This window comes from Cervus elaphus, chromosome 33 (assembly GCF_910594005.1).
Source record: "Cervus elaphus chromosome 33, mCerEla1.1, whole genome shotgun sequence".
Lineage (NCBI taxonomy): Eukaryota > Metazoa > Chordata > Mammalia > Artiodactyla > Cervidae > Cervus > Cervus elaphus.
This window is the reverse complement of record NC_057847.1, coordinates 6590313-6611954: the sequence shown is the minus strand read 5'-3', so window position 1 is coordinate 6611954 and position 21642 is coordinate 6590313. Positions and strand designations below refer to the sequence as shown.

Below are 21642 nucleotides of genomic sequence, written 5' to 3'. Positions count from 1 at the left end.
TATTTAAATTCACAATGGACACTTTAAAAATGGGTTTTTCAACCGAAGGCTTCTACATCCACAAAGGCTTTCAAGCACCTTTACTGCACTCAAATAGACAGCTGTGACAATCACGTCAACATCCGTTTGAGTGCCTTTAATGTAGCCTTCCAGGTCCGAAGAAAAGGGAGATGAAAGAGAACTTGGCCTCAAGCTGCTGGCACTGCTTTGAACAAATAAACTGTCACAACTGAGTTAGATGAGAACTCAGAGAAAGTGCACCTAAGTGAGAGATGTAAACAAGAGGTGCAGCTTACTCTGAATGTCTGACAACCAGAGAGAGCAGCGAAACCAGAAGTCCTAGCAGACACCCAGATGGCTGTGACCTACACAACAAGCCAAGGAACTTCAAGGAGGTTCTGGAAAAAGAGCAGGGCTGTAGGAGCCACCTCAGAATAGATCAGAAATTAAGCGGACGTGAACAAGCGCTTCAGAATTATCTGATGGGTCAGGAAACCTGTACCCAGAGGGGTATCAGAAGCATGACGATGTGGGCCAAAAATATAAATACAAGACCTGGGGTTGAAACAATAATATTGCCAGACCTATGCTGAAACGGGTAAGAGAAGCACATCAGCGGGAGTGGGCGGTTAACTCTGCTTCAGCTCTGTAGTTTTCCCAAAGAAACCACTTATGACATGCAGCGTGAGCTTCTTAAAAAATTAAATTATAGATTAGCATAGTTTTAAGACAGTATACCCTTTCTCCATTTTCCCCCAACGGCCAAATATTGGAAAACTACAGCACAGAATCACGATACTGATATCCATAAAGTCAAGACACTTAAGTTTCTTTCATTCATAGCCACACGAGCTCACGCCCTTTAACTAACTTCTAATGCTGTTATAATTCACCCAAGCCCTGTCAGCGCCTACAGAGGACACCGAAGAAAGGTATTCAGAAGCTACACGCAGTAATCAGCCGCGGTCCCAGCCCGAGTGCCAGCCGAGACCATGAAGGCAGCGGAACAGAAGCCCCGCCCCTTCCGTCCCGGGGGACTAACAGCCGTCCGAGGTCCGGGCAGTTTCCAAAGCCAACTGAGTGGAGCCGGAAGTGGGCGGCAGCCCCCCCCCCCCCCAACTACGCGGAAGCCTCCATCCAACATGGCGGACCTCAACCGCCAGCTGCAGGAATATCTGGCGCAGGGGAAAGCGGGCGGCCCGGTGGCCGCGGAGCCACTGCTCGCCGCGGACGAGGCGAAGGAGCCCGCGGCGGGGGCCGGGGCGTGGTTGGGCCGCGCGGGCCTGCGCTGGACGTGGACACAGAGCCCCGCGGAGCCGGCGGCGGGACAGACGTGTCTGCCCAGCGTGACGCGCACTCAGCGGCTGATGGCGAGTGGCGTGTGCCTGCTGCTGGCTGCGCTCTGCTTCGGCCTGGCCGCACTCTACGCGCCTGTGCTGCTGCTACGCGCCCGGAAGTTCGCGCTGCTGTGGTCGCTGGGCTCTGCGCTGGCACTAGCGGGAGGTACACTCCTGCGAGGCGGCGCAGCGTGTGGACGCCTGCTGCGCGGCGAGGAGGCGCCCTCCCGGCCCGCGCTGCTCTACGTGGTCGCGCTAGGCGCGACTCTGTACGCGGCGCTGTGTCTGCGGAGTACGTTGCTCACAGCGCTGGGCGCCTGCGCACAAGTGGCCGCACTGCTGGCCGCGTTGCTAGGCGTGCTACCCCGGGGCGCGGGCACCGCTCTGCGCTTCACGCTCGGGCGCTTGGGCCCGGGCGCCGCCCTCGCCAAGGCGCTCCCCGTTTGAGGCTCGCGCCGTCGGAAGGACGCAGAATCCGGCCCCGGGACACCACACGGAGCCGGTCCCCAGGATGGGCCATCAAGAGGACACGGGGAACCGGCTCTAGGCCCAGCGCCAGCAATCCAAGGACTGCGCCCGCCCGATCCCAGATAGCACAGCGTAGAAGCTGCTCCTTTACTGTGCCAGCGAACTGTAAACTGAGACACGAGCAGTTTGGGAATCTCCTCGATTTCAGCATTTTGTGCTACACTCGGCAGCAAGTGCTGTGAAAACCAGATTTTGTTTTGAATTGGTGGTACGCTATGAAACATTAGTGATAAATTGCTTTTGCGTTAACCGTGGTCTTAGATTGCACTCAGTAAAAAAAAAAAAAGAGAGAGAGAAAATAGCTTTTCCGTTTTGATTGACTGCCCTTATTTTCCCGGATTTCTTTCACATTTTGTCACCTAAAAAAATCCAGTGGTAGATCGCAGTAGTTTAGTTCCAGTAAATTTGCTTTCTTTCGCTCTTGGGAGTTTTTTCTCTTATTCTTCAACGTGAGTGTATCCATAGGAGTTAGCAGATTAAATGCTGACTTTTAGCCACTGGAATTTTTTCAAGTGCTTTAGTTAATACGGTTTATCTCAGTTTTTTCTTACTTTAGTGAAATTGTTAACATGATGTCTTATAAGGTTAAAGACAGTTGATTCTGCATTACATAAGGAAACCAAGGACCAAGAAGCATGGTAGCCAGTAAGGTGCACGTAAATGCTCAGAAGAGATCCATGGACATAACTCAGCTAAGGAAACGCCTGAGACAGGAAGATAATTCCCCATCCAGTTATCCTATTGGATGGAAACCATGGATTTCTACAAGGTCTAGTTTTTCATTCCTAATTTTATGATGTGCTTTTTAACCAATCTTAACGCAATGTAAGGTGCTTTTCATATCTAATTGCCAATTTTTCTTCATTTTTAGATTTAGCACCTTGCTCTAGGACTTACCTTAATTTATTGCCAGAAAGACTGGGCTCAGTATTCTGGTTAAGTCCATAAATAAGACAACGTTTTGTCCCTAGCTACATATTAACTAGGAAATAAGCTGTATTTTTTAAGTTTTAATTCTATGCCAGTGGTTCTCAGTTCACATGATTACTTGAGTCAAATCTCAGTTCAGTCGGAATCTCTGGGCTGGGTGGGGGGAGATTGGCATTAGTATTTTTTTAAGCTTCCCAGATGATTTCCTTTTTCCGCTAAGGTTGAGAACAACTTGAAAGTAATTGTTTCCTGGGACTGGATTAGCGTTGCTTAAACAGGTTGTCAGGCAAGAGAGTTTTGCCTCTTGCTCCAGCCTCAAAATTTATATTTATAGGCCTTGATTAGTGTCCTAAGCCCTGCTCCAAGAGGTGGACGCTAAAGTAGACTTACTTCCATCCCCCTTGTTTTGAAAGAAGGATGCTTCTCCCCACTGTCGTTTAATAGGGTTACCTACCTCAAGAGGCAGAACTACCCGGTGTTTGTAAAAGCATATCCACGGTTTGGGGGGAATGATTTATTTTTTTGACTGGAAAACGTAACCATTGGCTGCTTTTTCTACCCCCTAGTTAAATCTGTATTTTAGTTCTAAATTTTAGGCTGACGATTTTACCGACTTCAGCCCATTTTTATATTGATGCTATTTTTAAAAATTGTTTTTCCAGCATTTTCCCAAGAATTCACTGTTGGGAAATCTGTTTTTATAAAATTCAAAGCACAATATATTGTATGTAATTTGACAGTGATGATTTAAAATGCAGATATACACATTAAGTAATAAATAATGTTGAGTTCTCAGTTTTCTCTAAATGAATTCATTCTCAAAATGCGACCTGGTTATCTGCTTACTGAGGTAGTGTTTTTGAAGTTAAAGCCTTAAAATCTTATGATAAAGTTCTTACCACATGAGTCTCAGGAAAAAAAAAAAAAAAAAACAGGAACCTTATCTCTAGAAAAGGCAGAAGAACCAGAGATCAAATTGCTAACACCCACTGGATCATAGAAAAAGCAAGGGAATTCCAGAAAAACATACTTCTGCTTCATTTGACTGCGCTAAAGCCTTTACTGTCAGGATCACAACAAACTGGAAAATTCTTAAAGACATGGGACTACCACACCACCTTACCTGTCTCCTGAGAAACCTGTATGCAGGTCAAGAAGCAACAGTTAGAAGTGGACATGATTCAACAGACTGATTGAAAACAGACTGATTCAAAATTGAGAAAGGAGTTCATTAAGGCTGTATACTGTACCCTGATTATTTAGCATCATGTGAAATGTCAGACTGGTTGAATCACAGGTTGGAATCAAAATTGCCAGAAGAAATATCAACAACCTCAGATATGCAGATGATACCACTCCAATAGCAGAAAGTGAAGAGGAGCTAAAGAGCTTCCTGATGTGGTTGAAAGAGGAGCATGAAAAACCTGGCTTAAACTCAACATTCAAAAAATTAACGTCATGGCATCTGTCCCATCACTTCATGGCAAATAGATGGGGGAAAATTGGAAACAGTTGACAGATTTTATTTTCTTAGGCTCCAAAAAGACACTTGCTCCTTGGAAGGAAGGCTGTGACAAACCTAGACAGTATATTAAAAAGCAGACATCACTTTGCTGACAAAGGTCTGTATAGTCAAAGCTATAGTTTTTCCAGTAGTCATGTCTGGATGTGAGAGTTGAACCATAAAGAAAGTTGAGTGCCGAAGAATTAATGCTTTTGAGTTGTGGTGCTGGAGAAGACTCTTGCGAGTCCCTTGGACTGCAAGATTAAACCAATCAGTCCTAAAGGAAATCAACCCTGAATACTCATTGGAAAAACTAATGCTGAACCTCCAATACTTCGGCCATGTGATATGAAGAGCCAGCGTACTGCAAAAGACCCTGATGCTGGGAAAGACTGAGGGCGGGAGGACAAAGGGGCGACAGGATGAGATGGTTGGATGGCATCATTGACACAACGGACATGAAATTGAGCAAATTCCAGGAGATAGTGGAGGACAGAGGAGCCTGATATGCTACAGTCCATAGGATCGTAAAGAGACACAACTTAGCAACTGAACAACAATAAACTGTCTATTACGGTTTTGCTCTCTGGATCCCTTTTTATCCTCTTAGAATTTGATTACAACTTCTTTTAAAGCTATACCAGTAGAGGGCAAATAAATAATATCCACAAACCTAAAGCAATCTTGAGCCTCCTAAAGGTGTGTTTAGAGCAAGGTGCTGATAAATAGGATGTTTCAAATTGCAAAGTAAAGAGAAAAATCTCTTGACGCCTCTAGGTGCTAACACCCTAAAAAAAAGCAGTGTATGTGTGGTGAACATTTTATCTGCAGAAGTAACTTAGCTTTTTACCATTTTTTAAATTAATGGAGAACCAATTAGGAAGTTTTTATATACTCCAACTAAGTCAATATCCCTTTCCTAAGCAACCACTGACACTTTCCAGCACCACTAAATTTGTCAAATAAACCTGTCTCCAGTGCCCAACTGAAGTTGTCAAAGTAGTGAGGGTGACCACAGGATGTCCTTTGAAGAAAAAAAAAAAGCCTTTTTATAAAAACAAAGTAAGGGGTCAATATAGAAAGTATCCTGGGGTTATCTCAAACTGAACTTTTGGCTTTCAATTCAAAGTGGGCCAAATCATTTAAAACTAAAAGAATCTGTTGTGGATGAGACCTTCCTGGCTTACTTTTAATTGAAAAATCCTCTGCCTTAAACACTGGTGTTTACACATAGCTAGTGTGGAAGAGGAAGACATTATTTAAATTTTGCAGAACTGGTTTAAGAAAGATTTTGATCCATTCCTTTTCAACTTAAAACCATTTGTGAAATGATTTACAGTATTCAAAAGGTATGTGTAGATGATTTCTAGCTTATGTTAAGTTCCCCTCATCAGAAAAAAGCAACTCAAGTCTAAGGTGTAATTACTAGGAGATACAGCCAAGGGAGACCCTCTGCTTGGACATCAGATTTTTTTTTTCTTCAGTGTATAATTTTCCATTTGCCACAGCAGGTCTAACTAATAAGGCTTTGAATCTAACTTCAAACCACATTATAGTTTTGAAGTATTTTTCACTATGCTACAAAAGTAAGTGTGACAGAATGGCTAGATAAGAATTTGTTTAAAAACAAAATTCACAAATGAGTTAATTTAGATGACTTAGAGATTCCCATCAAGGATGTTCACAAATGTAAGCAGTAGTTGTACACCCCTCAGCAGACCAGAGGCAATGGAAACTACAGGTTTCCTTAAGGCAAGCACTTGACGACTAGTTGTTTTCTGTTAATTCTTGCGTAAATCACATTCTGTATTCATACAAAAACAACTTAATGTTTTTTCTCTGACAACTGTACATATAGAAACAAATTTTCGATTGGACATGAACTTAAATTTGTGGAGGTGCTCCATGTCTCATGACACTTAAAAAAAAAAGATTCCAGCTTTTATCTTCACAAACCCATGTGGGATTTCGGGCAGTGAGGGTGGACAGGACAAAACAAGGCCAGCTCCTCTGGGTAGCCAGCAGCAGGCTCTTCGTCTTGCAGACCTCACTCGGGGCACCTGGGATTCAGCTGCCCCAGAGCGAGTTCAGGGCTACATGGTGCAGGTCTCCTTTTCTTTCTCTCGGAAAGTCCACAAGTTCTTAAATACTGTCCAGAGAGGCCTAGGGGTTTTGAGCCCCAACTTCTACCGGCCCCTCCCACCCCCCCTCGAAGCTCCTCGCCTTGGTGGGCCAGAGTTCATGTTACTCCCTCTACCCCAGTTACTGCCACTCCGGCCCCCTCTAGAAGGGGTACCACTCCCTGGAGGGCCCCCAAAAGGTTCATCTCTGTGGTATCCATCATGGTGGTCTCCATCCAAGGAGCTGGAACGTCCGGACTTAGGCACTCTCTGAGAAGGTCCTGGGCCCCCTCGGCCTGAAATGAAACAGTGGTTTTACATGTGACTTTTATTTTAACTTTTTAATGACTCCTGGTACAAACATTTACTCTATGATGACAGTGGAACATGTCTGGTTTTGTTTGTTTTCGTAAACAGAGTTCTGAGAACATTAGCATGGCACTCAGAGCAGTAAAACTTTGCCTGCACTTTCCCTTTTCTCATCCCCGCCCTGGCTTGTGGTTGTGCCCCTCAGCGTCAACGAGATACAGTGTTCCCCAAGGCTGTGACAGAACCGCTGGGGAGCCAAGAGATAAACACAGAGCCCCTTCTGGAGGTCACAGACCATGCTGGACTGTGCCTACCGTCTATGAGAAGTGTATCTTCACCTTCCTATGCCACCACGGCTGTTCTGGGGGAAGGTTTGAAAAGCACTGACTTAATATTAGAAGCAAGTAAGAAATACAGACTGCTGATGATGTTAATTACAAGTGCTCTACAGAATAAGTATTTACTATGATTATCCTAAAACTATATTTTACTTTTGATTTCTTGTTAAATAACTAGATAAAATATTCCCTGAAAAACAAAAATACAAAAAGAAAAACACTAGCTTTTAGTGCTTCTCCCAGGGATAGTTTTAGTTGTTCCAGGGTTAGACACACAAACCTCTAGGTATCATTAAAATTCTGACTTTTAAAATTTTTTTCCTGAGATGACAGCGTTTGGTCACATCTCCCATCGTGCACTATCAGAAAACTATTGCCAACTTTGTCTTAAATATTTGAATGGAATCTGAATCCAGCTAAGATGAGGTGAGGAAAGATAGCCAAAGGAATTTTGGCTTCTTTTCTTACAAAGCTCAGCCTAGGCCCCCTCATGGTACCCTGGCAGAGAAGCTGTCAGTCAGGATATCACTTCCACACTAGCCATGTGGCCTCAGCCTGGGTTTGAGTGTCCTGAATGTCCACCCCAGCCAGCAACAAAATGTGTGTGTGGGTGGGGACTGGTGACATGGAATTGTTTCTGAGAGTTCTGCACTTAGAAGAACCAAACTACCAAGAACAAAAGGCAGAACTCTGTGAAGAAGGGATCCACAGAAGGCAGGTAGGCTGGGGAGGGGAGCGCAGTTTGGGGTGCATGGGCACTCTTTCCAGCAGCCTCCATGTCTGTCAGCCCAGCCTCACCTGAGACCACAGCTGTAGTTAGCATTCAGTAACTACCACTCCTGGCTGAAAGTCAGTGCTGCCTCTATAAAATAAAGATCCAGAGTTTCAAGTGGCAGAAATAATCCACTGCCCCCCTGAAAAGAAAACCACTTCCAGACCATATTCCCCAAAGTCCTTGTGACTGGCCACAAGCAGAGCTCCTTCTGGGTCCAAACTAAAAAAAAGGCACAGAACCTGAGAGAAGGCAACCCTCCCTGCCACTGAGACCGGCCTTGAGGGCTCAGAGCAGCCATTACCAGAGCACACTTGCCAATCGAGCAAGAGTCTCACAGATCAGCAGAGAAAGTACTGGGACAATCTGAAAAAGAGCCGGAGTGGAAAACGTGAACAAACCAGGCACTCCTGGAAGCAAGTGGAGGAGACCTATACAGAGACTGAGCCTGCAGTCACCCACTGGCTGTACCACAACTGGGAACACGTACCTCTGCAGCCTAAGCCCTGGAGGGTAAAGGACCCCTAGTACCCCAGTGGGGGGTGCCCCAGTAGGGACAGACAGAATAGGCATACACTGGGATGGGGCTTCTGGTAACTCTGAAGCCTTCTTGGCAGGGCTGTAGTATCCACAGCTCCCAAGCCGTAAGCACCAGCCTCACTTACCTTTGCCTCCTCGATCCTCAGGAGGACCTCCTGGAGCATCCATTTCTCTGTGCTCAGAGGTTCCCGGCCCATCATGCCAGGGGCGCTTTCGGGGTGGTAGAGATGCCATGTCCATGCCTTGGAGAGAAGAGGACCGTTCTCTGCTAGCTGGGGAATGACCATCGTGAGGGGGGTGATCAGGGCGGGGAGCATCACGGAAATGTTCATGTCCTGGCCCTAAAATGGGAAGCACAGATTCACAAGGCTAAGAATCTGACAATCTTATTGTATTTAAGTATGTTCATGCATGCTCAGCTGCTCAGTCATGTCCAACTCTTTGTGACCCCATGGACTGTAGCCTGCCAGGCTCCTCTATCCATAGGATTCTCCAGGCAAGAATACTGGAGTGGGTAGCCATAACCTTCTCCAGGGAATCTGCCCAACCCAGGGATCGACCCAGACTGCCTGCATTGCAGGTGGATTCTGTACTGCTGAGCCACTGGGGAACCCCATATTAAAGTACAATGTGACCTAAAGAAGACAGAAATTATACTGTTAAGTAGCAACTTGAAAAGGAATACTCATTCATGCAAGAAACATTTCCTAAATACCCGCCATAGGCCAGTGACATCACAAGTACACAGAAAGGTCAAGATTAGGGATCAACATACCCCCTAAAACAAGAGGAGTTGGTAAGGTCCAGAAAAGTGGTTCTCAGATTCTTTAGTTTCAGAATGTCTTCACACTCATAAAAATTATTGAAGACCCCAAAGAGATTTCATCATGAGAGTTCTAACAACATCTGCCATGTTAGAAATTAAGACTGAGAAAACTTTAGTTCATTTAACTATATTTTCCATAAACAAAACTGTTCAGTGAAAAGAGTGGCATTTTGACAAATCTCTTTAATATCTGGCTCAGCAGGAGAAAGCTGGGTTCCCCCACCTGCTCCTGCATTCGGTTCACACTGCGGGTTGAAGATATGAAGACAACCCAGCCTCCCAGGGAAAGGTGAGTTGCTGGAGAGAGAACCCAGTGGACCCCTAGGAGAGTCCTCAGACCACACTCTGAGAACTGTCAGTCAGAGGACCCCTAAGGCACAAGCAGCTCTACTGCCTTACCTGGCTCTCTATTTCCATCCCAGGAATCTGGTTTCCGTCCTCCTTCAAAGCGAGGGAACTCATCAGGAGTGGGAAGCAAACCCTTCCTTCCTCCTACACAATGAAACAAAACACCACAACACTCGCAGACTATTCCAGGTGTGCTCACAGCAACCTAACTCTTCATCCCTGTCCTTCCTAGCCCCATGGTTTTCAGCTTACCTCGTGGGGTACCCCGACCTCGACCTCTGAGATCTCTTCCTCGGGCTGTTTCATCAGAAGCATCAAAATTCTCCTCTGGTCCAAAGTCTTCGGGCCCAGGAAAGCCATCTCTTCCTCTGGGGGGAGCACGGCCCTCATGTCTTGGGGGTGCTCCTCGTCTAAAGCTGTTAGGAAAAAACAACAGAATATCCATCTAATGGAATACCTTGTAGCTCCAAGTTCATGTTTGAAAGAAGCCTAATTATGTGAGGAAATATGATACAATGTTGAATGGGAGAAAAACAAAACAAAATTATGTATTTTTTTAAGTACCCATTTTATAATATGGCAGGTAAAAACGGGCAAGAGGGAAATGCACTAGAATGTGGGGTTATTTTTTCTTTCAGGCTTTTAGGAATAGTAACAGTGAGCATTTTTAAAGTGCTTATCTCATGCCAAGTGCTTTACAGTGTATTATCTCATTTGTTTTATCCTCACCACCACTTTATGAAAGTGACTCTATTCTACCCATGTGTATTTACATAGGACTCAGAGAAGTTAAGTCACTTACTTAAGAACACACGGTTAAGTGCTGGGATGTGAACTCAGCCAGTCTTGACACTCAGTGCAGGCTCTTTACCACTGCCTCCCAAGTATTTTTCATTTTACCATTCACATCTTTGTGTATAAACATGACTTACATAATCAGAAAAAAAAAAAAAAGGCGGGGAGGGGACAGAGATCATGCCTACTCACTGCACTTGACTTGTTTGGGGGCATCTGTTCTGCCATCTGCCCTGGCCCATCTCTCTACTCAGGGGCAGGCCTAGGGGCCGTAAACTGCACCAATGGCCCCAGCCACAGCTGACTGATGGATGGGAAGGCATCTGGTTTGTGGGTAGCTCACCACTGCCAAGCTGACAATCTCATGCCTGGGCTAGTGGACCATTTCACCACCTCTCAAGAATTCTGGAATTGGGAAACTAAGTGGGCCAGGAGTGATACTGAAGCAGGACCGTTAATGAGGGGTGCCAGAGCTGCAGCAGAAGCCTGTGAGGAAGCAGAAGGAGGGGCCTGCCAGTAGGAAAGGTGCGTGAGCAACCAAGAGAGGCCACGGACACTGGAGAAAGGATCAGAGAGGGGCAAGGGCTTAGGGCCCACCAGGCCTTCTGCTTTATCCTGAGTTTCCATTTGTTTATCTTATACTCCAACATTTTGAAAAATTTCAAATGTAAAGATGAACATATAGAGCAACAAATGCCCATAATCAGTTCTTAAGATTCTGCCACACAAACCTTGTCTTTTCACTATCTATTTACTAATTCACTTTCTAAGCCTTTTCAAAACCAGCTGTGACATAATGCTTCACCCCTTCATCCTTCAGTAGACTTCTTCTAAGAATAAGGACTTTCTCCTACATAACAACACTACTATCATTCTAAATAACATGTAATAGTATTTAATACACAATCCAATTTTAATTTCTCTGTCCTCAAAATGTCCTTTACAGTTGTCTTTATAGTTTTCAATCATACACTGTTATTTAGTGGTCCCATCTCTTTGGTCTACTTTAATCTAGAACAGCCCCCCTCTTGTGTTTTATCTTTTGTGACGTTGACTTTTTAATTTTTATTGGAATCGACCTTGACATTTTTGAAGGGCCCATACAGGGGTTTTACATAACATTCCACAATTTGAATTCTTCTGATTTTCCCATGATTAGATTCAGGTAAAACATTTCTGGTAAAACTTCTTATACACCTTCACAGTGATGCCAGTCTGTCTCACTGCTTAGGATGTAAAAGTGATATGGCAACCAAATGTCATTGTTGTAAAGGTCCATTTTCTCCTTTGCAATTAAGTAATCCATGGAGTGACACCTGGGCAGTGTGAAAATATACTGATTCTCCACAATCCTTTTACTCGATGGCTTTCTGCATCCGCTGATGATCCTTGCCTGAATTAATTATGACACTGGTTGCTTAAAATAAGTGATTTTATAAGTCTACATCTGTAACTTGCTGTTTTAGTAAAAAGAGCTTTCCTTTTTTCACTCCACCATTCCAACTGTCTAGGTACCTTCTTAATACCTGTTTTGTAAGTTAATGAGCCATGCTCCTGCAAGCCAAGGAGGGGTACTCCAGATGCTGGGAATTAACCAGAGGGTGAGGGTGGAATTGAGAAGGGGAGGGAAGTGGAGCAGGAGTGTCAGCAGAGGGCGCTCCTCCCCAAGGCAGATTCCGGGAGCGGTCCCCACACAGGGCAGGACTCTTCCCTTGCCCAGGCATCCGCTGTACAACTGTCCTGGCGACAGAAGGGCAGAGGGACTCTAATCTGCCCTAGTTAGAAAATAGTTCCTGTTACAGACTAAACGTTTTTTTTGTCCCCTCCACAAAATTCATATGCTGAAGCTCTGTCCCCCAAAGTGACTTTGGAAATGGACCTCTGAGAGCTAGTTAGGTTAGATGAGGCTCTGCAGGTGGGGCCCCATGACAGAATATATGCTCTAATAAGAAGAAATACCACAAAGAGCTTGCTCAGTCTCTTTCCATCATGCAAGGGCAAGGGGAGACGGTGCCTGTCTACAAGCCAGGAAGAAAAATCTCACCAGAAACCTACACTGCTAGGCCTTGATTTGGGACTTCTAGCCTCCAAGACTGAGAAAAATCAATTTCTGTTGTTGAAACGCCTCAGTCGATATTTGTTAGTTGAGCAGTGTATCTCCTAACGAGCTGACCCTTCTAAAATATATCTCCCTCTGTAACAGATTCATTTATTCAGCAGTTACTGAGCACCCACAGGGTGTCACCACTACCGCTCTAGGTTCTGAGGACCTCCCTTCAGCAATATGTCAGACTTCTGGGAGATACAAGTAATGCACAGATAAATATATCACTAAATGTCAAGGACTGCTAAGTGCTCTGAAGGAACATAAAGCAGAGGAAAGGGACAGGAGGAAAGATCCAAGTGCAGTGAGCCACAAACACCGAGGAGACTGTACTCCCGGCGGAGGGAAAAGCAAGCGCAACATGAGCAGGACATGTTTGGCATGTCAGGAATACAAACGGTGAACAGCACAAGTGTCTAGGTGTGGGTCTGTCACTGACGGATGAAATATAACACAAACTCAAACAGAGTAAAATCTGAAACTCTGCACAGACACAGAGATTCAAGAAATCACGAAAGTTATGTTGGTGCCAAAGCCACTGGAAATGGGGCTCCTGCACACATAAAAAGCCCCTTCAAAGAGTGAATATTTGGATATCATTTAGTGAGCTCTTAAATCTTTTTATTAAAAACTCCCCTCTGAGAGCTGCTTCCCTTGACCCCTCCATTTCACCCTCCCTGGCTGTTTTAACAGTAACTCTTCTAACATACCCATGAGAACAGAGATCACCAACCTTTATCTCAATTACCTACTAGCAAGACTAGCATGATGAGCAAAGACATGGGAGAGATGACTGTGGCAGGAGGACAGGGGTGCTGGGCAGCACAGCACGGGCTCTGCAGCTGGATGGCCAGAGCAGGAGCTGCCCTTACATGCACCATCCGTGGGCCTTTCCAAAGTCAAGAACCTGCTCTCTCAGTGGCATCCCTCACCTGTACAGGCTGACAGTAACACCTCAACTCACAACTCACTCCAACAGTTGAATGAAGTAACATCTGGCACACAGTAAATACTCAATTATCATCATTGATTATTTTGAGTCTCACTTGAGATTTCACTAATTCTTGTTTTTTACTCCCTACTTCTTCTATTCATTTTTTTACCCCAAACAAGTCAAGTGTCCAAGCCTGACCTCAACCTATTTGAACAACACGATTATTCTTCAGCTTGATAGGGTTTTGTTAAGATCTTTAAGCAATTACACAAAAACTATCTACTCAGTAATTCCTTTATTCTCTATCTAGATCTCTGTCTCATATTTCATCATTCCAACCAAGAGAACCTGGAGATTTCTATTCAAACCCAAGAAACTTTATAGTACACAGGCCCACCTATCTGTTTAAAATGACCAAGAAATAAGCAAATAGAGAAAGATTTCTAAACTGCAGAGATAATAGAGAACCACATAGATGTTAAAAGGCATATTATATTAGGTCTAAACACAAAACCTAGAGAGGGGAGGGCACTCTCTCCCCAGTGAAGGGGGAAAGAGATCCATATGGACAGAACAGATGGGAAGCTCCAGGGAGGAGGACATGGACCCATACAGCGTCTGGCCCACCTTTCTTCTCTGCGCCCTCGGAACCGCGGGTCCTCAGGGTCCCGGGGGAAGCGGTCGTCTCCAGGTCTGCGGCCTTCCCACGCCCCTGGGGGGCCCCGGGCTGCACCCCGGGCATCCCCCTCACTGAACTCCCTGTGGTCGGGGGGGAACGGAGGCCCAGGGCCCCCACGCCTCCACTTCTCTTCTTGTGGTAAAGGGCCTCCTCGCCCCTCAAATTCACGTAACCGGTGGCCAAAGCGCTTGTCGGGGTGGAAGTCGTCTGGTCTGCTGAAGTCATCGGGGAATTCGGGGTGAGGGCCGCGCCTATCAGGGGGACCCCTGCAGTCCTGGCTGCCCCGGAAAGGCCCCCTCTCGGGACCGTGCTCGGGGCCGCTGCTCTGCTCGTGCCGCCTCTCTGACATTGGGCCCATGTGATGGTTTGGAGGGCCGCGCGAATCACCTAAAGGAAACAAAACTGATGTTTACCTTGTCTTCCAGGAATCCTGTCAACATAGGTCTGATTTTCAGCATCTTAAAATTTCGGAGTGCAGTCTTTTATTGAGAGTGTTTTCCCTCCTTGGTTCCCAGCGTACTTAGGAGACAAATGTCTCTAAGGCGTCATATAATGAAAAGAACAAGGGTTTGGGGGTACAGACTTCAACTTCATCAATTCATTGGCTAAGCAACTCAACAGCTGCAGTAAAGGCTCATTCAGAACACAAGAACATCACAGGTATAAGGATGAGCCTCCCTTCCTGCCCCCATTCCTTCAGAGTGTTGTTGGGCCCACTGCTCCACACCCAGGGAACTCTTGCTGAAGGTCGGCCAGGAAGCTAAGTGCACGGGATTCACCTCTGCACTTGTGACAGCCTGCAAAGCCCACCACAGGGCCACCAGGCCACACTGCCCTGAGGTCTTTCCTTTAACTCCTAGTCCACTTCACTTGATTTGTTCACTGATGCTTTGATTCTTAACAAAATCTTCTGTAACGTACGTGGAAGCATGGGCCTCTCTAATAACTGCTGGGTGACCAAACAGCCTGCTGTTCTTCAGTTTCAGGGTTTATAGAAACACTTTTTCTGCCCCTTTCTAGAACATCCTTCATCTATAGTATCACCACCATTCTTCACAGACAGTGTGTAGAAATTAAAGATTTTTTTGAAATATTTTAATATATGCAGTATAGTTACTGAATAAAAATGCAAAGAGACCAATTACACTTAGTTTATCTCCTAACTGTAAAGGGGTTTGTTTTCCTGGCTACTGAATGATGACTGCAGCCATTGTAAATGTACACCTCTTTTCTGTCAACATAAAATTTATATCAAATATTTTTTTAAGGTATATAGCAAAAGGGACACTCTTGCTTCTAACTTCTAAAAATGTAATCCCTGCACTTTCCCAGCTCGTGACTTTTACTGTTTTTTCCCAGCAATAAAGACAAACTTCCTTTCCTTACATCACAGTCAGTCATAATCCTTACCCTTCCAACACCTTCCTCTTTCATTTTTACTCACTTCTCTTAGCCATTTCAATTCCTCTTCATCATTCAACATGGGTAAAAAACTTGGAAATCTCAGTATAAAAACACACCATGAGAAGTGTTTTTCTTCTAAAAACACCATTAGACGAGTCTCTTCTAACTTCTTCTATCCCCTCTGCCTTCTTTCCTTCCATTAAACCAGTCCTCTCGTGCTGAGGAAAAGTGTCTTCTAAGTTGCCTTTTTGTTCAAATACCCCAAGGCTCATTTCCTCCTGGTAAACAGCCCCTCACTTCCCAGTGTGATCCTGCAGCTAAGGGCTCATTCTCTGACTTCACGTACTTCAGAGTGGTGTGACCTCAGACACTGCAGCCCTTTGACCTGAGGAAGCTGAACACATTCCATTCAGACTTACCCATGAATAACAATCCTCCCATTACCTCTACCTGCTTAAAAGTACCCTGGCTCCTCCAAGGAAAGAAACCCACCACTACAAATTAGAAGGGATGTGGCCGCCGGTGACGGGGGCGGCGGCGCTGGTTAATCCAGTAGGGGATGGCAGGGCCACTTTCTCGGCTCCCCCTTCTCCCTTTGGTCCCTGGGAGGAGAAAGAGAGGAGGAAGAGGGAGAGGGAAGGGGGGTTGGGGGGGAGTGAAGAGAAAAGGGGAAGAGCAAGGAGGAAAGGGAAGTAGGTGGAGACAGACACAAGGTAGGGGAGAGGGAGAGAGGCAGGCTCTCAGTTTGCTGATGGCTGTATCTTGTGGGTAACAGACTTCTTTTCTCAGGGTCCCCAAATCCAGAGACTGGCTCTTGAAGCTTTCTTTTTCCCTGGTGGTCACCACTTCCACATGGTAAGACTAAAAGAAACATTCTCCTAATTCTTTTACCTCTCCCTTCCTATTTCTAACAACTCGCATAAATTCACAACTAAGCTTTAAATTCCCAGAGTCCCAGGCTGAATATGCTGACCAGGACTTTGCCTAATCTGATCAAATGGGGGCAGAACCCTCACATGTACTACAAGGTGCTGTGGGCTTAGCCACTTACAACTTAAAAGGGGTCTAGTTCTCTGTAGTGATGTCTCCACGATATTCATGATTCTCTGATGTGTTCCTCCCATGAAAAGGCAAACTCTGTGCTTTTCATAGTATCAACAACCTGAGGCACAACACACTGGAACACAGCTTTCTTCTTTTCAAAGGGTACAGAACAATGCAACCAGGAAACAATATATGACACAATTTGGGGGAAAGGGGGGGTGATACCAGAAACACTGCTGAAATGTCTGAATTCTTTATCCCATCAAAAATTCAAACAGAAACTGTTCCATTTTCTGGCATGGTAAAAATATACACTTGCATCAGATTAACACAGGAACCACTCCCATTTCCAGGAGGACAAGGCTGGCTTGCAGCACAGGCCCTGCTCCTGGTGGCTGTCCAAGCAGTTTCATCACCCGCCTCTGGTGGTGAGGAGCTGTGCCCTCTGGGCAGCATTCAGGCTAACCAAAGCAAATCTATGAAGACAACATAAGGCAAAGCTCTGACCTGAATTGACTATTCTCTTATTTTTCCTAGAGGTTCAAATGATCACATTCTATCAATTACTTACCAGTAGAACTACTGAAAGATTTACCCAAAGGAGGTAGAATGTAATCTCTTATTCAGCCGAGCAGATAGTTACCTTTGTTAGGGCCAGGTCCTTGTCCAGGGTTAAGAGGGGGGATGCGACCTTGTGCTCCCTGCTGCCCTAGTCCTGGTATCAGGGGTGGGGGGCCTGCATTCTGTCCTTCCTGAAAAGATGTGTTTAAAGCGGGGGTGTGAAATCAAAGGCTTATGCTTCATGAACAGCAATTTTATCATAATGTGACAAGATAAAAACATCAGGCTGCCCGCAAATCTTCCAGTAGTACATAAACAGCTAGGAGAACTGTCCTTATATCAGGGGAAAGAAGATAACTTCTCTGACCATAATAAAAGGAAACACATATTTTAAAACTGCTGATAGGTTTATTTAAAGCTAGATCTTTACTTGTAATGTCAAGCCAAAACCTCAATGGAAAGTCGGAAATCATAACATAAAAACAACAACACTCTGCACAGAGATGGAATTTCTGGCAAAAGTAAAGACCTGGAGACCTTCCAGGACAGGTAAACTCTGCTCTTGCATCCATGATCCCTTTCCAGCTACAGAAAATAATTCATCCTCTCAAAAGGTTATGACCAGGTTTAAAAGATCGGGAGCAGGAGAGCAGGAAAGGGGCCCCTGATGCGCAGGGCACTCACTCACTGTGTTCCCCTTTCACTGCCTTCTCTCTGCTGTCTAACTCCCCTGAGCCCAGCACCCACAGCTCACCCACAGCTCTGGTTCCTGGGTTCTCACAGCTTCTGTCTGACATGTACTTGCTGCTCTGATCCTCATAACCTCCTCGCTCTGCAGCCCCAGAGCTCAACCCGAGCTTGTCCCTAGTCCTGATACTCTGTATTTTTACCTAGCATTTCTAAATTCTGATTCCCCACACTGTCCAGTGATCGTGGATCTGGACTCCTGACAAATAATCAAATATACATCTAGTCATTCCTTCATGTAAAAAATGCATTAGTGACTGAACCTACCATCAACAGCAAAACTGCTTCCACATTCCAAACTAGCTACAAGAGCAGCCTTGACAGGACTCACTTACAGCCCTGCAGTCATAAACTGCCACCACGAGTTCACCACCAGCAGTGTCCACACTCCTCGTTCCCTGTGCCTTTTACTGCAGGGCAGCTCTTTTCAACATTTTTCATGTGATTACCTTAACACTTGAAAGCAATTCCATTAAATCTAACCAATTAGAACGACTGATTTAAATAACTGACCTGGTCAAGGTGAAGAAAGTCAGATATCAGCATAAGAAACACAAGCAAAGCTTTTCATCAGACAACCCCTGAGACGTGAAATGCCCTCTAATGTATTAATCCTCCATTTTCACTCCAGTATTTCTACAGGTAAATTAAATTTTAGAGCCCTTTTGCTTTTCTTGTATAAAATCTTCTACTATATGAAACAATATAAACATTAAATTGTCGCCACAGACCTGTCCTCTGGAATCTGACATGTTTACATAATTTCAGTCTCAAAGTGATAGCTAAAGTTCATCATATTTTTAGCCTACAAAACGAAAACTGTTCATTCACTAACATAAGGTTAGGTAGGTAAATATGATAAATATTTAAATATAATATAAAAACTTCGGGAGTTGGTGATGGACAGGGAGGCCTGGTGTGCTGCAGTCCATGGTGTCGTAAAGAGTCGGACATGACTGAGCGACTGAACTGAACTGAATATAAAAAACATACACAAATATACACTGTATTAATAAAATATAAAATATTTTTAAGTTTTAGGACAGTTCTGGATGGTAAACTTAGATTTATTAAACATCCTAAGTTCTGAAATGTGCCCAATAAATTCTGGAAATAGATTCAAATGCCATCAAATTCTTCATTGCTATGCCATTTTTAACGTCTGGAAGATGTGCTGAAGAGGAACATAACCTAGTTATTTTAATTTGGTGAATCCACTGGTCACCTTCACATTACAGACACTCAGAGGTGGTGTATGTTCTATACACAGGTGGTGTATGTTCTACACACAGCATCCACAGCAGGCCCTCTTCCACAGGAATCAAGAGCTTTTCAAAAGGTGAAGACCCAGGGAATCAACAGTGGTTCATTCACTCACTGTGGTTACAAACCAAGTTGTTCATACCCAAATAATTCTTTCAGACTATGAAATTCAGTAAAACATAAAAAACCACAGAGTCAAACAGTGTTCAGTCCACTCATGCCCATGCATCCTTCTGTAATTTGGCCCAAGAAAACTGAACTTCCACTACCTCTCAAGCATAGCTCAGCAAATGGGTGTAAAAAAAACTTGGCTGACAATAACAGAATTCTCTAAAGAGGGCCAAGAAAATTTCTGCAAAAATACTTCCTCTTGAAAATATTCTTATATGTGAACTAAAAACAACTTGAATAGAATTTCATCCAAAGGGTCACCATTTGAAAACGCGCAATTCTGAACTAACATCTCTAAAAGTTCAATGAAATCAAAATAGTGAGAACATAGTCTACAGTATACTCAAGAGTTAAACATCCCAGACTATCTCAAAAGTAGAGCTGGCAGGCAGATCAACAAGTGCCTCAGTTATCTGGAAGCCCATGAAACACCAGCCTATGAAGTAAAGGGCCCACAAAAGGGAACAGGATAGACCTGGAGCTCCCCATGCTCCCTCCTCAGCACCACAGCTCTTTTAGAGCCCTGAGACAAATATGAACTGTATTCAATCAGGAGTTCGTCTTTTCTGGAAGAGGCTGAGAGTAAAGATTCTGTTGCAATATATTTAATGATCTACTTAATTACTCTTATTTCTTTCTTCAGCCATGATGCTATTCTCAAGCCACTGTCGCTACTTGAGATGTCTACACCAGCTGTTCCTTCCTTTCACAGCACTTGGAAGTGCTTCCTCAGTGCAGAATGTATTTTCCCAAAGTGTAATGCCTACAAGTTGGAAATAAATAATACCTGGTTGAAGGGGGCCCGGGGCCCATCACCTAGCAGAGCTGTTTTCTGCTGCTGGAATGGTATTGGCCCTTGAGATGGATGTGGCCCTCTTGCCGGGTTCTGCTGTCCCTGAGGTCCAGGGGGCCCTTGCATGCCACCCTGGGGTGGAGGTCCCAAAGAGCCCTGGGGCGGCCCCTGCTGACCTTGTGAGCCTGGAGGCCCCCTCAATTCCTGGGGAGGGCCCAGCATCGATCCTTGGGGTGGAGGGCCCTGCATGCCTCGCATCTCCTGAGGACCTCGCATCTCCTGAGGGCCATGTCCCAGCAGTCCACTTGGAGGATGAGGTCCTCTCATCTCTTGAGGCGGGTGACCCAGCATCATCCCTTGGGGAGCAGGACCCTGGTTCTCTCGGGGGCCTGGAGGACCCTGCATTCCTCTTGGATTCAATCCCATCAGAGGTCCCTGAGACACAGGACCTTGGATCCCTTGAGACCCTGGCCCACCTTGTATCCCGTGAGGATGGGGAGGTCCTTGCATTCCTCTGGGACCAGGTGGTCCCTGCATACCTGGAGTACCAGGAGGTCCCTGAGGGCCCAAGTGACCCTGGGGACCAGGTGGGCCTTGGGGGCCTATGTGACCTTGTGGGCCAGGTGGGCCCTGAGGACCCAAATGACCTTGAGGACCAGCATTACCCTGGGGTCCAGGTGGTCCTTGAGGTCCCAGAGGGCCATGAGGTCCGGGATGCCTTTGTATTCCCTGGGGCCCATGCATGTCCTGAGGCCTCGGCAACCCCTGGGGCGGTCCCTGGGGTCCTTGTGGTCCCATGAATCCTTGCGGCCCCCCACCTCCCTGATGCAGTGGAGGGCCTTGTGGTCCCATTTGTCCCTGTGGTCCAGGGGGTCTAAACTGTCCCTGTGGACCTGGAGGCCCCATTTGAGCCATGTTCATTGACAGCTGCTGAGATGGATGAGGCTGTTGAAAACCTTGAGGAATCTGAGACATTGGACCTTGTCCTGGAAAGGGCTGGGGTCCCAGGAGAGGGGTGCCAGATGAAGGAGGAGGCTGAATCTGCTCAGCCTGTTTCTGTGCAAGTCTTTCAATTTTAAGTTGCTAGAAAGAAAGAGAGGAAAATATGCTAATAAGTATGATATTATTACTATCACTTACTTTGCTTGGGGAATCTCAAAACAAACATAAGACATTATTGATTGACCTCTTAAGGCCCCAACAATAATTAGAATCCATATGACATTCAGATGTTCTGAAGGTACTCAGGCTTCCAGACTCTAAAATGTTTCTTTCCAGGTGCTGGGAAACAGCAGCCAGGACTATTTATATCCATTTTGATCAGGGAAATCCCAACAATTTACTAGTGTTTTATCATTCTAAGTAGCTATCAAGGTAGGAAAAATAAGAACAAACCAACTGCTCTAAAGCTAACAGAAAATTCTTTTTATCTATGGATAAATATGTGAATCCAAATTAAAACTGTTGGTTTTACCTTGTCTATTAAAAACGTATGTTCAACTGAGGTCTACTCATTGCTTGACTGGTCTGGTTTTAAAAGTCTTAGAAACAGCATCCTGCTAGAAACTAGCTTCCTAATGCAGCAATAAGAAATG

At 45.2% G+C, this 21642-nt stretch overlaps 2 protein-coding genes across 5 annotated transcripts in view; one reads left to right on the top strand and one right to left on the bottom strand.

Moving 5' to 3' along the window:
* Positions 1 to 811: 811 nt before the first annotated feature.
* SFT2D3 (SFT2 domain containing 3) lies at positions 812 to 3590 on the top strand. The gene has a single exon (XM_043894686.1). It carries the CDS (start codon positions 993 to 995, stop codon positions 1782 to 1784), a length of 792 nt encoding a protein of 263 aa, XP_043750621.1. The 5' UTR covers positions 812 to 992; the 3' UTR covers positions 1785 to 3590.
* A 2483-nt stretch (positions 3591 to 6073) lies between these two features.
* WDR33 (WD repeat domain 33) overlaps positions 6074 to 21642 on the bottom strand; it is a 116491-nt gene continuing 100922 nt past the window's right edge. For all 4 annotated transcript variants that reach the window (XM_043894688.1, XM_043894689.1, XM_043894692.1 and 1 more), the window contains 7 exons: positions 20042 to 21130; positions 17156 to 17264; positions 14013 to 14451; positions 9805 to 9968; positions 9604 to 9696; positions 8504 to 8719; positions 6074 to 6715 (listed from right to left, as the gene is read on the bottom strand). In XM_043894688.1, coding sequence (XP_043750623.1) covers positions 6486 to 6715; positions 8504 to 8719; positions 9604 to 9696; positions 9805 to 9968; positions 14013 to 14451; positions 17156 to 17264; positions 20042 to 21130 — 2340 coding nt within the window. In that variant the 3' untranslated portion in view covers positions 6074 to 6485. The remainder of the gene's footprint in view (positions 6716 to 8503; positions 8720 to 9603; positions 9697 to 9804; positions 9969 to 14012; positions 14452 to 17155; positions 17265 to 20041; positions 21131 to 21642) is intronic.

Bases quoted from the DNA above. Each gene is read 5' to 3' on its own strand.
- SFT2D3 (XM_043894686.1), top strand. From the start codon at position 993: ATGAAGGCAGCGGAACAGAAGCCCCGCCCCTTCCGTCCCGGGGGACTA.